This window comes from Pezoporus wallicus, unplaced genomic scaffold (assembly GCF_028554395.1).
Source record: "Pezoporus wallicus isolate ANWC-B61680 ecotype Strahan unplaced genomic scaffold, APGP_CSIRO_Pwel_v1 contig_5352, whole genome shotgun sequence".
In the NCBI taxonomy this organism is placed as follows: domain Eukaryota; kingdom Metazoa; phylum Chordata; class Aves; order Psittaciformes; family Psittacidae; genus Pezoporus; species Pezoporus wallicus.
In genome coordinates this window covers 2517326-2532265 of record NW_026639660.1, presented here as the reverse complement: position 1 = coordinate 2532265, position 14940 = coordinate 2517326, and the positions used below count along the sequence as shown (strand labels likewise).

Sequence of the window (14940 nt, the reverse complement as noted above, 5' to 3'; positions counted from 1 at the left end):
GTACTCAGTTCTATTGCCTTCACACAAAGCAATGGGGCTTCAAAGAGGAAAAGGAGATTCAGCTACCTATTACACCAGTAACTGAACAGTGATCTCCACAGGGTTATTTTGTTGCCATTCTTATTGCCACCATTGCTATTATACACACTTCTCTATATACCTACTTCTGATAAGCCATGTCACTACATCTTCATTTCCTCCTCCTGTCTTGTTTAGATGCTCCAACCACAATCCTCACTCTCAAGACTTAGAATCACAGAATGGGTAGGAAGGGAGTTTGAGATCATCCAGTTCCAACCCCTCTGCCATGGGCAGGGACACTTCCCATAGATCAGGCTGCTTGAGGCCCTGTCCAACCTGGCTTTGAACACTGCCAGGGATGGGGCATCCACAGCTTTCCTGGGCAACCTGCACCAGTGCTTCACCACTCTCACAATAAAGAACTTCATCCTTATATCTAACCTAAATGTCCCCTGCTTAAGTTTTTGAGTCCTTAAAGAAGTTTTTAACTTTTTGCTTCTATTGCGCTTTTGTTTCTTTACCCTTGCTCTTATATGCAATCCTCAGGCAACAAACATCCTACTTCGAGCTACAGTCATTTTACATGTTTAAAGCAATTTCAAAAACTCTAATCAATAGTTGATAATGAGAAATATAACTATCATTTTCCTTTACATAGTTCAGGATATTTCAGAAAAAGGTAATACCCCAAATAAATTAATACAGGCTCCAAATGTGGTTTGAGATTTCTGATGGAACAGGCTCAACTCTATTCAATTAAATTTATTGGGGGATAATTCTTTTGGGTTTTTTTTATTTGTTTTAAAGGTATTACATGTAGGCTAGATCTGCAACTGCATACAATTCTACAAAGCTTAAATTTTAGCCTCTAGTTATACCGTAATATACTAATCAGTCCTAGGTCTCTTGTACAAGAGATGAGAGAAGTTAATTGCACAGAGCAAGCAGCCTAACCAGCACACTGAACAGGAATGTGCCCAACCCATTAAACAGGAAATGCTGAGGACGTAATACTGCTTCATTCAAATCCGTTTAGGGCTCAGGCACACTTATTTGAGGAACTGGGTGATTATTCACTACTCTTTATTTCCAAATCCCATCATGACTATGCTATAGACCTCCTCGGGGAGCTTAATCCTGCAGGAGAGTTTAACAAGGCTTAGTTGACTGCTTTTCTAAGTACAGGCAGGCAGACAAGTGCTTCAGCTGCAAGTTTGTGTGAGAATTAAGCAAAACATTAGAACCCAAGACAGCTTGTCTTTTTCAGAGTAAAGCACTTCTGAAGCAGAACTCTAAGGTCTTCAAGAGTCTCATGCTTGAAAGTTCACATCCATGTTTCAGGTTTGGGGCTGGAAATAATTCCAGCTGTAAGCAACCTAGCACAGGATTTAGGTCCACAAGCATTTTTTAACTCCCATTCAAGTTATCCAGATTCTGAGGTACATAAAGCATATCTGGATCCAAAAGGCTTTCACTTGAGAGATAAAGGAACAAAAGTCAAAAAAGCCACGTTTAGACAGAGACCACTAAGACAGAAAGCCATCCTACACAACACTTAGCTGTAATGAAGCAGCACTGACTTCAGAGTCTGCCATGAGCAATTTTCTGCTGATGGAGGCTACTGCAGGAATTGCACACTCCAATAGAGAAGCCAGCATCTTTACACACAAAGGTACAGGTGTACAGGAGCCCAGGTGGGCACAGATGAACACATATTAGCATCATTGACACTTAAATATTAATAGCTAATTACAAAGGACTCTTTCAAGAAGGTCTGAATTAGTCCTTTATACACTGAAAATGAGACTCACTCCCACCTGATCTCGCTCATTTGCAATTACACATTTTGCCTACAGTAATTATCTAGACTCCTTCCACAATCAAGACAACAGACTTTGCCCTGCCTTGTGGATAGTATTACAAGTTTTAAGTTGGAAGACTGTCACTTCTTTAGATAATAAGTTATTGAGATAGACACAGACACCCCACCTCCATTACCTGCGACTTCCTTAAATGAGAAGACTCTAAAAATGTTTACCATTTCCAGGAAGAATAAAGAATAAAACTTAAATTAGTATGTCTTTACTGAGTATATCCACTTAACATTCTATTTCCCAAAAGGAAGCAACTGAAAAGTACTAAGGAAGTCAACAAACTGTAAACAGTGACAAAGGACAGAATGTCATGGAATTAAGTTATAAACGAACATAGCCCTCTCCACGTGCTGAATCACCATTAAAAAATCATCTCTCTCAGCACTGCATGAAGCCAAGATTTTTATTCCCATTAATTTTCTGAAGGCGGGAGAAATGACGACAGACAAAAGGATGTCTTTGATTCTGAAATCTTAGTTTCACTGAGTATGAAAAGACCTTCTTCTTGCAGTACTTGTTTTATGAACATTTGGTCATTCCTTCTGGCATGGGTGATGGCATTGACAGAGAAGAGCACTTTCATACCTCCTGTGAGTAAACCCAAACTTAGCTACTTGCAACAGACAAAACCAATTCTTAGTATCCAAGACTTGTATCACAGCAACTCTGGAGTTAGTCTAGCTATAGGACTTATAACAATTCAATTGAGTGGGTTCAATCAGTCTCTATATCCAGCATAGTTATTATTTTTCAGATATGACATAGAGGTTTTCCCCTACAGAATTTTCTGGAAAGCCTCTTTTTTCTTCTTGAGAAATCTTTGGGTTTGGAGCCAATTCTCTTTCGTCACAGTAGTTGAGATGCATTTGTCTCAGACTGTCTTTTCCTCTAGCTATAACACATTTTGAACTGATCTGAATTCCATTTGCCAGATCACCAATCTGTTTTTCCAAGATTTTTCCCCACATTGCTGTTTATCAGTCTTGGCCTCCATATTTTAAAGCATAGAGAGATGATAATTCATTTTTGGGTGAATGTAACATTTAAATTAGTTCCCATAAAAGCTCCAGCAGCCTCTGCCTGTCACGCAGACATTCAATTATTGGTGAGCTCAAGGCCATAAAAATGTTTTTGGATTCCAAAAAGAAAAACATGGTACTTTTTTGGGGGAGGCTGGTTTCCTGGCCACCTCAATTCTGAACCTTTTACAGATACACAAACAATCACAAAGACACCTTAGAAAAGGTACTGTTTAAATGCCTGCAGCTGCAATATATCGAGAGAAGCAGTTTGTATTTATACAGAACTGATTTATCTTCAGGGATTTAGAACTATGCAGTCCTTTATAATTTATAATTGCTAAATAAACTATGTTCATTTGTTAAAGTTATTTGTTTCAGAATTTGTCACTCTTTAAAACAAAAGAAAAGTAAAGCTGTTGTTGATTTGATAGAGTTAACTGCTTTAGCATGAATCTAGTTAAGCCACTTAATTTACATTTGGAGTTCAGCGTCTTCCAAGTCCCTCTGGAATAAAATGCAAAGTTTAAATGGCTGTTATGATTTGTCATGACTTTCAATAGCAGTATGGGTAATGCTCTTAAATGGGACGGAGAAAAAGGAAGCTTTACTAGAATTGTTTGGGTTTTGTCATCAAAAAAGCCACAGTATTTTTTGACCCTGGCTGCACTAAAAGTTTTTCTTAAACATTTTAAAATGTCCCTAAAAAAAAAAAATCCCCATTGCTTCTTGAAGGGTAGCAAGCCTTTGAACACGTGTGAAATGTTTTGCGTTTGAGAAAACAATAAAGTCCCTGACATTTATACACTTACCCCATTCCCTATTTGTATTTGATTATGTACAACCTCAGGAGCATGAGATGAATGGCAGTTCCCATGAGTGACCAAGTGAACTGGACTCTTCATTCCCTCCACCAAATAGACTGTGCAGTGATTTTTTTCTGTTATTTCTGCTTGTTAGTTTTCTAACTGTTCATTCTCTTTTCACCACCTAATTATGCTGACCATACCTTGTTTAATTAGAGTATAGCCTCTAACACCCCTCCCTTACCTCCAAATTTCACAAAACTTGTGTTCAGAGAAGTTACCACTGTTCAACTCTAATATCCATACATACATACGTAGGCAGAAGCTACAAAGAACACAATGCAATGCTCTAGTTAAGACAAGCCAGTGAGAGAATTACTTTGCTGTTTATGCACAGTGGTTCCACAAGCAAATACCAAGAAGTGCGGAAGGTATATGTGACCCACTGAAGACCTAAGGGAGCTTTTCTCCTGAAATCAGCAAACACTGAATTGTGGTAGAAGGTCAAATCACACAGACAAGTTTACATGGAACATGTATCAACTCCGTATGCATTTTTTTAAAAACAATAAAACATTTACATACAGCTGCTTACCCATACTGACAGGGAAGTACTATTATTATGATACAAGTGTCACATAGTGAAGTCAGAATGGTGCAATACCACGGAAAGTTTACACTGGAATTTCAAAGTGACACCTGTTTTTGCTTAAATCAATCTGTGAAGCCAGCATGTGTAAATTATATATCAGCTTAAAAAAGAGCTTCTCTGTTATCAGTGTATTATGCTTCCAATAGTAGGAAAGCTATTGTTATGCCAAAACTGTCACAAGAGTATTCTGCACATCACAGTTCTAAGTGGTGGGACATTTTCTTCCACATTAAGCTTACTTCATGTACTTAAACACATGTAAAATTATGTTGTAAAATATAAGACACTATAATGTATTGATAGTTGGAACAGTTACATGACTTTCATATGATTGTTTCAGCTTCCTCTTTACACAAGGATTTAAGGGCTGTTCATAGAACCACGCACAATGCTGCTAAAAACTAGCCCTCAAGCATCTCAGGCCAGAAAATGAGGCATATATTTAAACGCCTTTTTTGAACCATCATTTAACACCTGAAGTGAACAGAGGGAAAGAGAACTTCCTAGCCTCTTACTGCTCTAATAAACAGTTCCCACAATAACTGTGTTGAAAGGAATTCCAGAAAGCACAATCTCAGTTTATAATTTGCTTATTGTCATACACATTTTAGACCAATGGCAACAGAACAGAATCTCTTTAACTAATTTTTTTCTTTAGCATTACTCATATAAAGCCAGGAAGATCAGCACTCATATTTATAGGATCCACGCTCAGTTCGTGCTGACTAGTGGTTACTGTTTAACTGTGCCATTAAAAGAGTGGCGGAAAATGTCTGAAGTAGGTGTACCTGCACTACTGAAAGTGGTGCATCTCCCCATTGTTTTATAGGCTACTAAGTTGCAAATAGAATTTTACAGTTGAAATTTCTGTGCCGATGCCATTTCTACCCTGAGGTTTCAAATATTCAGGCAGATTATAGATCAACTGTGCTGGTATGTGGTTTTAAGAAAGCAATGCATCCCTTGAGAATTACTGAGCTCATGGTGAGCTTATATAAGACAGGCTATTTGGCTGGCCTCACCTATGTATTAAAGTATTTTTGATGTTTACATTACAAATGTTGAGATATACATGATCTCATCCTTTGCAGTTTTTCTTTGCTGATCATAGTGACTCCACTGCAAACTTACTTTCATCGCTACATATTCAATCTTCTTACTGGTGCTAAACCATATGTATACTTTTGCTGCAGATGTCAGCCTATGCAACATGAGATATTTTCATCTGCTTGAGGCAGCTCTGAATTTCCCAAGCCTTATCCTTAAATATTTGCTAATTCCGTAAAAAGATATCTGAAGATTAATTTTGGTAGCTTAAATATACTAGCATACTGATTAAACGGAATCAGATAGATGCTTTATAGTGCAATAATTTTAACAACAGATGATTTAGAAGCATGCAAACAGAATAGCGTTTCAGTTCTAAAGAAAAGCACTTTAAAATTCTACAATGCCATGTTTATAAGCCCTGATTTTTCTCTCTCCTTCTGTATTGAATACGGCATGAGCCCTCTGAAAAAAGCAATACACAGCCATACAAATAAAACTGTATTACAATATTAAGCATAAGGAGACAGAATTAATTATGCAGTAAAATTGTGACCATTCTAAAAATTTGAATGAGTCAGTGAACTCCAAAAATATTTAATTGAAGATCTTGAACATTATTTCTAGGGTGGGGGTTTGGTTCACTTTGGTTTTAGAAAACAAGACTTTAAAAAAAAATCCCTATGAACAATTGTAACAGCCTCGCCTCATTAGGCAGAGCAAGAATTCAAAATTTAGCACTGAAGAACTACATTTTTTTGTGAGCTTTATGATTAATTACACTAGCTGCTCTTAGGAGAAGGCTTACATTCTACAGCAAAAAGATCAAAGTGCTTGATAGTAGAAATGGTTACTGGCAGGTAATCGCATTTCATGTCCCAGAGTGACTTTAAATGCTGTTATTGTAAGCCAAATGGACGACTGAATTTTCAAACTCTGTTGATGTGATGTATTACTTTACAGTAAAAGTTCAGTTAAAAAAGCAAAAAAGAAGACTATTTTGCTGTCTTTAATAGGACTACTATACTGCATGTTCTGGAAGCTATCAGAGACATTAAACTGCTTGTAAATACACCAGGATAAGTGTTCCAGGAAGAACCTTATATAAATTTTAATTGAAAAAAAGTTTAATGTGACTCATCTTCAATGTTTTTTTTCCCCTAATACCTCCAAAAGTGTATCTGGCAACACTATAGCAGGACATTCAAACACTACTAACTGGGAACCAGAAGATGCCCAGAAGAACCTACTCAGGGCTGGCAGTTTTCTTCCCAAAACACTATTAGCCAACATCTCATTTGCCTCTGCCAGGACAGAACTATCTCTAAGGGTATCTCAGGACTGACACTTGCTCCAGTTTCAAGTGTCACAGGTTTTCATTAATCTATAGAAACCCAGAGAAATCAACGCCAAGTTCAGCTACAGCTGGAAAAATAGATTTATTCTCTGGAGCACATCTTTCACAGATGCCACTCTCTGCCACAGTTTTAATATCTTAAAATGCATAGAAATGCTCAAGAAAAAAAATTATTTGCTTTGCATTTTGTTAATTAATAACTATGAACTCTTGGGTGATGCCACTAAGTATTATCTGACTACTATTTCTTCTCTTCTCTGAAAAAAAAACCCAAACATTTAGTAAGGAAAAAAAAAATTAAAAAAAAAAACAACCTTGAAGTATTCAGTACCAACTTGGTTTGCTTTTTAATGAAGTTACTACATTGCTCCCCTCTTCATTTTTAAGTATCTCCACATTGCCATTACTGATTCATTTGCTGAACGGAATAAGAGGTTCTGCCATGAAACAAGATTACACATTTAAGAGCAGTGACAAAATACCAGGAGATCATCAGCCACTTATGAATTTTCTCATATTAACTAGACAATGATTGTCAATCCTGCCGCAAGCATGACATAATTTGCAGGACCTCAGCCCTCAGTTCAAGGCAAAGCTAGGAACTGCATATTGGTGGTTAACACAGAACACCTGACATGAAATTTCATACCCTAATCTAATCCTTAATCAGAGGGGCTTCTTAGAATCTGATAACAAGTACTCTGTCTTCAGCTCCTGACTTTCTTCCTCTTAGTCATGTCCTTCAAAGTACTGTAATTAACAGAGGAACTCCAATAAGCTATAAAGAGCTAGAAGTACTGACTCCTTTGTCTTAGAGCAGCATGGAGTTATCTCACACAACCCATTTGTACACTGGCAGCTTGGTGCTTGCAAACAGCACTGAGTGTATCTAAAGTAGACTGACTCAAACAGCCTGAAAGAAGGGGGCAAAAATGAAGATGATTCCCCCCTCCCCCCCCCCCCCAAATCCAACCAGCAACAGTTGCTCCAAGTACTGGGAGAACTATACAGCCTGGGATTTATATACTCTCTGGCTGACGAGTTAGAACAGAGGGACACAATCCAATCCCAGGGACCACTAATATCTTGTTTGTAAGAAAATTACAGCTGGCAGAAAGAAAAACAGTAGTATCTCATTTGCAAGATGTCCTATTGGTTAATGTTGACAGAGTGCTTAAGTATCTTTTTGAAGCTTCTAAGAAGGTGATGTAGTGCTTCGCAAGCAGTATACTTCCCCACGCTGAAAGTGTTCAAAGACCTCCAGCTGCTCACTTGTATTCCCATTAGAGCCAAGATTCTATTTAACCATCGATGAACTTACTCTTGAGAAAAAGGAAGCAGGCCGTTGCATTTAAGTATAGATGGACAGACCATGAAGATCTGCAATGCAGAAATGCAAAGATACAGAAAGAAACCGTATTTAGAGATTTAACATGAAAGGCTCTTTCCTTAATCCTCAGAACGTATTCCTCTGCGCTACAGCAGAGGAAGTCTGTCAGGAGACTGCAACTACCTTGGTCTCCATGTTAATCAGTCCATTATTTAACTGCAGGAACTTTTCTCCAGATCAAGCCAGCAGACATTCTGTAATACCTAACCCATAATTCATCAAGCCCTTCATCTTTTAAGCCAAAACTTGTCCTCAAGCTCCCCACACCATGGGGCATGAGCCAAGGCCACAAGCTGGGCACCTACACAATCATTTTTTATATATATGAAGCAGAAACTCTCATGCAGCCTCCATACTGTGCAGAAGTTCATAAACACATAATAAATTAAATATAGAGAAAACCAGTCACCAGTGAGACCACAATCCTGGACTCCAGCTTTCCAAGAAGGATATCTATCATACTGAAGTAAAGGTAACTGTCATCTTACACTGACTACAGTTATGCCTACTCCAGCAGGTGTTCACAAAGCACCTTTTGTCCAAAGAAAAAACTATCATCTAGAAATAGCACTATGAAATTTTATCAGTGACTCAGGTTCAATTTTTTTCTTCATCTAGGAAATCTGTTTTGCTTCTCAACAGGATACAGAATGTTGGAGCACTTGCTAATCTAAGAATTATCTCATTTAATTATTTTAAACTTTTTCTGTTTGGAAGTGTTATGGCAATTCAGGTGAAAAGAAATTTTCAAGATCTTAAAATAAAAAATAAAAAAAAAAGGGGTTGGGGGGAGAAAGTAGTATGCTTTTTGCAGTTGTACTCACATTGAAAAGGTGATGCGAGTTGATCCTGACCCAGTCTTAGTGGTAGTGATCCCTCAGTGGACTGTTCTCCTGAAATCACTTTTTTTACTGGATAATATTTGGGTTTGATCACATATTCCTGTGTTTGGCCATGGTGAAGATTCATCATCAGTGTCTGAGATGATAGAGGTATCATCCTGTTTTAGGGAAAAAAGAAGAAATAAAAAAGAAGAGAGAGAATGATGTAAAAGTCAATAAATTAGACTTAGAAACTACTGGTAAAAGAAAAACCCAAAAGACAAATTCATCTATACTCCAAGTTCTCAAAACACCATTTGAGAAACTTCAACTTACTAGCTTCCAATGAAGCACCTGATTTTTCATGCATTTAGCATTCTCATTGTCCTGCAGATCAACAAACAATAAATAGAGACTATAGGAATTATATCACTTCTTTTACAATACAGCAATTTACAACACCTCGGACAATAGGGAGGAATAAGAAAAAGTCCTCCTCAAAATCATGAGTTGGAAGAGCTCAACTTTGTTAACACACAGAGATTTCCAGACTAGTCAGAGAAGCAGCAGTGCCATGAAACCTCTCTCCATTTCTTACAACTGTCATTTCACACCAGGTGTGTTAAGTAGAACGGAAGCCCAGCTGCTTTGCCACTTTTTTCCCCAGAAACCCTGTTCCCTTCACCACCGTACACCTCTAGTCATACAGCAGAGCACTGCTTCTCTTCCTCTTTTTCAGCCTGGCTCCCATTTCACCAGAAGGCCTGTGTCTCTTTCCCAGTATCACATTACTGTCCCCATTCACTTTCTCTCTGCCTGCAGCACTGAACATCTCTGACAAACGTCCCATAACCACATGGCTTCCATGAACAGCAAAACTATTTCCCCTTCCTGTTAAACAAGATGATGCCTTCAAGCTGATTCTCTCACTGCCAAATCATAGTTTCTTACTTGGTATTGTTATTCTTCACCAAGATCTCAGTTTCTCACTGCACAAAAAACTTGCCAACTTTCAATAGAAATTCCCTTCTCCCACTTCTTTAGAAAAAAAACATGGTTATTTAGCCACACACCATCAGCAGTTGGAACCATTTCTTTACTAACACATTGGCCTTCACTCTTCCACAGTGCTATCCAGCAATAAACAAGCAAGGAAGCAAAACACAGAGCTCTTGGCCATATACAAGCTCATTACTTCGGGGCTCTAGGCTGCAGAGTTCTACTGCAGTAATAGCACATCTTTAAGTAACAAACTACTAATAGAAAGTTTTCAAGAAGTTGTACTTATTGTAGATCACACTGTCAAGATAACACATTCCTCAGAGAGTAGTATCAATTGCTAACCTAGTTCATTGGCTAGTAGCACTACATTGTCCTTTGCTCAAATGAAGGCAGAGTGGGATGCTGTAAGCCTCTCTCACTTTCTTTGCAACTAAGGATCTCTAATAAGTTCAGTCTGCAAAAGTTAAAAGGGAAAGTGTCGTGGTTTAAACCCAGTCAGGCAACTTGTTCACTCACTCCTAGTGAGTGGTGCCAGGCTGACAGCAATCGAGCCCCCCCCCCCCCCCCCCCCCCCCCCCCCCCCCCCCGGCTCTCCCCTTCCCCGCTCCCGGAGGAATGGGGAGAAGGATCAAAAGAGTGCAACTCCTATGGGTTGAGACAAGAACAGTCCAGCAACCAATGTACAACACAAATCACCACTGCTACCACCACTGTCAACAATGATAAGAGAAAATAACAAGGGAAGAGAATACAGTACCACCGGCCAAGAAATGAGTCCCACCCGGAAGCCCGTGTCCTTCTGGGTAACTCCCAGTTACCCCCCACCCCGGCCATGACGTGCTGTGGTATGGAATACCTCTTTGGCTAGTTTGGGTCAGGTGTCCTGTCTCTGCTTCCTCCCGACTTCCCCTCCTCCCTGGCAGAGCATGAGGCTCACAAAGTCCTTGACCAAACCAAAACATCATTGTTACCAGCTCTGTTCCTGAGCTGAAAGTCAAAACACAGCACTGCACCAGCTACCAAGAAGGAGAAAAATGACTGCTACTGCTGAACCCAGGACAGAAAGTTATGGGATAACAACCATCCCTCAGAGCCACAGTTGTGCAGGGTAAATAACCATCTTCTGGGAGTAAGGCATGGGCCTCTTATTACAGAGGACAGCTGAGCAGCACTTCCCCACAGTGGTGAGACTGAAGAGTTTCAGCAGAGTGAGAAGTCAGATGATAGCTCTATTGTTTTCCAGCATGTGGAGCCTGAGCCAGCACCTATCTCCAAAGCAATGCCTTATTCTTTAGTCACATTATTCAAGGATGCTTAGTAACCACAGTAGCCAACAGATTTGTGGTTAGAACAGACAATGGGGTTTTGTCCTACACAGATGCTCTTGTTAACCTGGATCAGTTTGAGAAAAAGTGCATTCATTAGAGACATTCTATGACTCTTACGTACAACAAAAACATAACTCCTCAGACTATTTCCAAGTCAAATTTTCTAATACAGTGCTTACAGTCTCACTGTATTCAGTAGAAGTCCTTTCCCCAGATTAAGAGAGAATGCTATACTTCCCCTGTTGTCTTTAGGTTTCCTACCAGCAAATCAAAGAGGCTTTGGGGACATTGGAGGTCAGGCTTAGAATTCGACAGTCTGGTAAGAAGTATCACCAGGAAGACCTCAGCCTGTGAAAAAGCTGAAGTCACTCACATATGTAAGTCACTGCTTACATATGAATTTCATGTGTTTGAAAAGTCAGTGCAATCCTTCCTGCACAACCCAGGGTTGTTTTTTTTTCCCCCACAGATCTCATTCAATGCCCATGTCTAAGGAGATCTGTTTCTTTACCTGGGCATGAGAGGGTCTATACTGAATACTTCCCATGTGATTTACAAGCAGGCCATGACAAGAGGTCAAAGTACTACAGAAGCTGATACTATAGTTACTATATGTAACTATCAAAAGTCACACATATTTAAGTTGAAAAATCATGGGAGTCGGGTGAAGTTCCCGAAGACTGGAAAAAAGGAAATACAACCCCCATTTCCAAGAAGGGGAAAATGGATGACCCAGGGAACTACAGACCAGTCAGTCTCACCTCTGTGCCTGGCAAAATCTTGGAGCAGACTCGCCTGGAAGGCGTGCTAAGGCACATGAGAAACAACAAGGTGCTTGGTGACAGCCAGCATGGTTTCACTAAGGGGAAATCCTGCCTGACCAATTTGGTGGCCTTCTGTGATGGAGCTGCAGAACTGATGGACAGGGGTAGAGCAGTTGATGTCATCTACCTGGACTTGTGTAAAGCGTTCGACACTGTCCCACATGACATCGTTGTCGATAAATTGGAGAGACATCAATTTGATGGATGGACTACTCGGTGGATAAAGAACTGGCTGGATGGCCGCACACAAAGAGTTGTGGTCAATGGCTCAATGTGCAGCTGAAGACCTGTAACAAGTGGTGTCCCTTAGGGATGGGTGTTGGGACCGGTCTTGTTTAACATCTTTGTCACTGACATGGACAGTGGGATTGAGTGCGCCCTCAGCAAGTTTGCCGATGACACCAAGCTGTGTGGTTCGGTTGATACCCTGGAGGGAAGGAATGCCATCCAGAGGGACCTTGACACTCTTGTGAGCTGGGCTGATGCCAAATTCATGAAGTTTAACCATGACAAGTGCAAGGTCCTACACCTGGGTCGGAGCAATCCCAGGCACAGCTACAGGTTGGTCAGAGAAGAGATTCAGAGCAGCCCTGTGGAGGACTTGGGGGTGTTGGTTGATGAGAAAATGAACATGAGCCGGCTTCAGTGTGCACTCGCAGCCCAGAAAGCCAACTGTATCCTGGGCTGCATCAAAAGGAGTGTGACCAGCAGGCCGAAGGAGGTGATCCTGCCCCTCCACTATGCCCTTGTGAGACCTCACTTGGAGTATTGTGTGCAGTTCTGGTGTCCTCAACATAAAAAGGACATGGAACTATTGAAACAAGCTCAGAGGAGGGCCACGAGGATGATGAGGGGACTGGAGCACCTCCCGTATGAAGACAGGCTGAGAAAGTTGTGGCTGTTCAGCCTGGAGAAGAGAAGGCTGCATGGAGACCTCATAGCAACCTTCCAGTATCTGATAGAGGCCTATAAGGATGTTGGGGAGGGACTCTTTATTAGAAACTGTAGTGACAGGATAGGGGGTAATGGGTTAAAACTTGAACAGGGGAAGTTTAGATCGGATATAAGGAAGAAGTTCTTTACTGTGAGGGTGGTGATGCACTGGAATGGGTTGTCCAGAGAAGCTGTGAATGCTCCATCCCTGGCGGTGTTCAAGGCCAGGTTGGGCAGAGCCTTGGGTGACATGGTTTAGTGTGAGGTATCCCTGCCCATGGCACAGGGGTTGGAACTAGGTGATCTTAAGGTCCTTTCCACCCCTAAGTTTTCTATGATTTTATGATTCATAGTTCAGTGGTGTGATCTTTGACTGGACACAGATGCTGCCATTCAAGTGCCTGTTTTCTGTTAAGGCTGTAACATGTTGTGAAGTGTTACCTCTTACATTACAATATATGCAGCCACACTGTAGACCAAGGCTGTCAATCTACGATAGAGTCTACCATAGCACTTGAAATTAAAATATAAAAAAAAAAAAAACAAACCAAAAAAAAACCACCACAAATAACTAACAAACAAAAAGAAACCAAAAAACAACCAACACTCACCCTCCCCCCCAAAAAACACAATAACTCAACAATACAACACACCTAAGACAGGAATGCCATACACTGGAGGCTGAAAGTTTTACCACTAGGATTTATAAAAAGTTGCCTCTTCCTTCCCAGGTATTGCAATTTTCTTCCTTAATTTAGCTTGTATTAAGTATTAGCATTACTATTGTTAAGGCAGTTTAAAATTAAGTTCTGTTTTGCAAGACTGCTTTACTCGGTAGTACACAGGAAAGCTTTGATCTTCACTCCAGAAACTTAAATTCTTTAAAAGGAAACATCTTCATCTGATGTTTAAGCTGTTGGTCTTAAATTTCAATACACAGCAAATAACCTATTCTTGTATAAAAGAGTATGCTTACAATAGTTGCATGAAACCAAAGTTAAGACTTGTCTAGACCCTTTGTCTTGCACATTTGTGCTCGATTTTGATGGTTGTGGCGTATAACTACCAAAGGTCTTGAGTAGAGGTACAAAAGTACTCCAAATGTTTAAAAAGCGTGGATTAGACATCTGCTGCCAGTGTCGATGTGAGCTACCCGAAAGCATCTGACCAGCCTGACTGATCTTGCTCACCAGAAGTGCAGTTCTAGTAGGAGCTGATAGGGTCAAACATCAAAGCATTTACGAGATCCTTCTGTTCCGACTGTTCTTTTGATACTCAAATTCTTCTCAATGTGATCTAATTCTTGAAGATGTTATAATCAAAAGATACTGCATAGCTAACTGAGATACTGCGTCTTCCACTAAAATCAAGGATATTCCTCTAACTACGTCATGGAAGGTATATGAGAACAGTCATGTATCTCTGCCACCGCTGTAAGTATTGATGCTAGTGAAGTACCTAAGTTTTAATTTCCTAGACCAGCACATAAAGAGTTCCTTCAGTGCTGTAGAACTTCTAAGTAAGAAGACACTATTTCTAGTGGGCTCAGCAACAGAGTGTGACCGAGTTTTTTTCCTTTGCATTGATCCCTGTGGACAAAACCTTCAGAACTATCCCTCCTAACTGATATCTGTAGAGAGGAGAGGCTGATCTTCACAGAGAGAAGGTCATTAAAACATCAGCGCTGAAAACAATACAATCATGTCACAAGGAAACATTTCAGGCCTAGTTTGATAACAAGCATCACCCTAGTCACTATTAAGCCTTTGGAAGTTATCTTAACAGTTCTACCACAGTGTATTCCCAATCCTCTAAAACACAGTGATTGTTGCCATGACTGCTGGTGCCAGCTTGCCAAACAATACT

At 40.1% G+C, this 14940-nt stretch overlaps 1 protein-coding gene across 3 annotated transcripts in view; it reads right to left on the bottom strand.

Moving 5' to 3' along the window:
* The window catches only part of LTBP1 (latent transforming growth factor beta binding protein 1), a 197738-nt gene that overhangs the window by 139199 nt on the left and 43599 nt on the right, over positions 1-14940 (bottom strand). For all 3 annotated transcript variants that reach the window (XM_057415458.1, XM_057415455.1, XM_057415457.1), the window contains one exon: positions 8991-9166. In XM_057415458.1, the coding sequence (XP_057271441.1) occupies positions 8991-9166 (176 nt within the window). The remainder of the gene's footprint in view (positions 1-8990; positions 9167-14940) is intronic.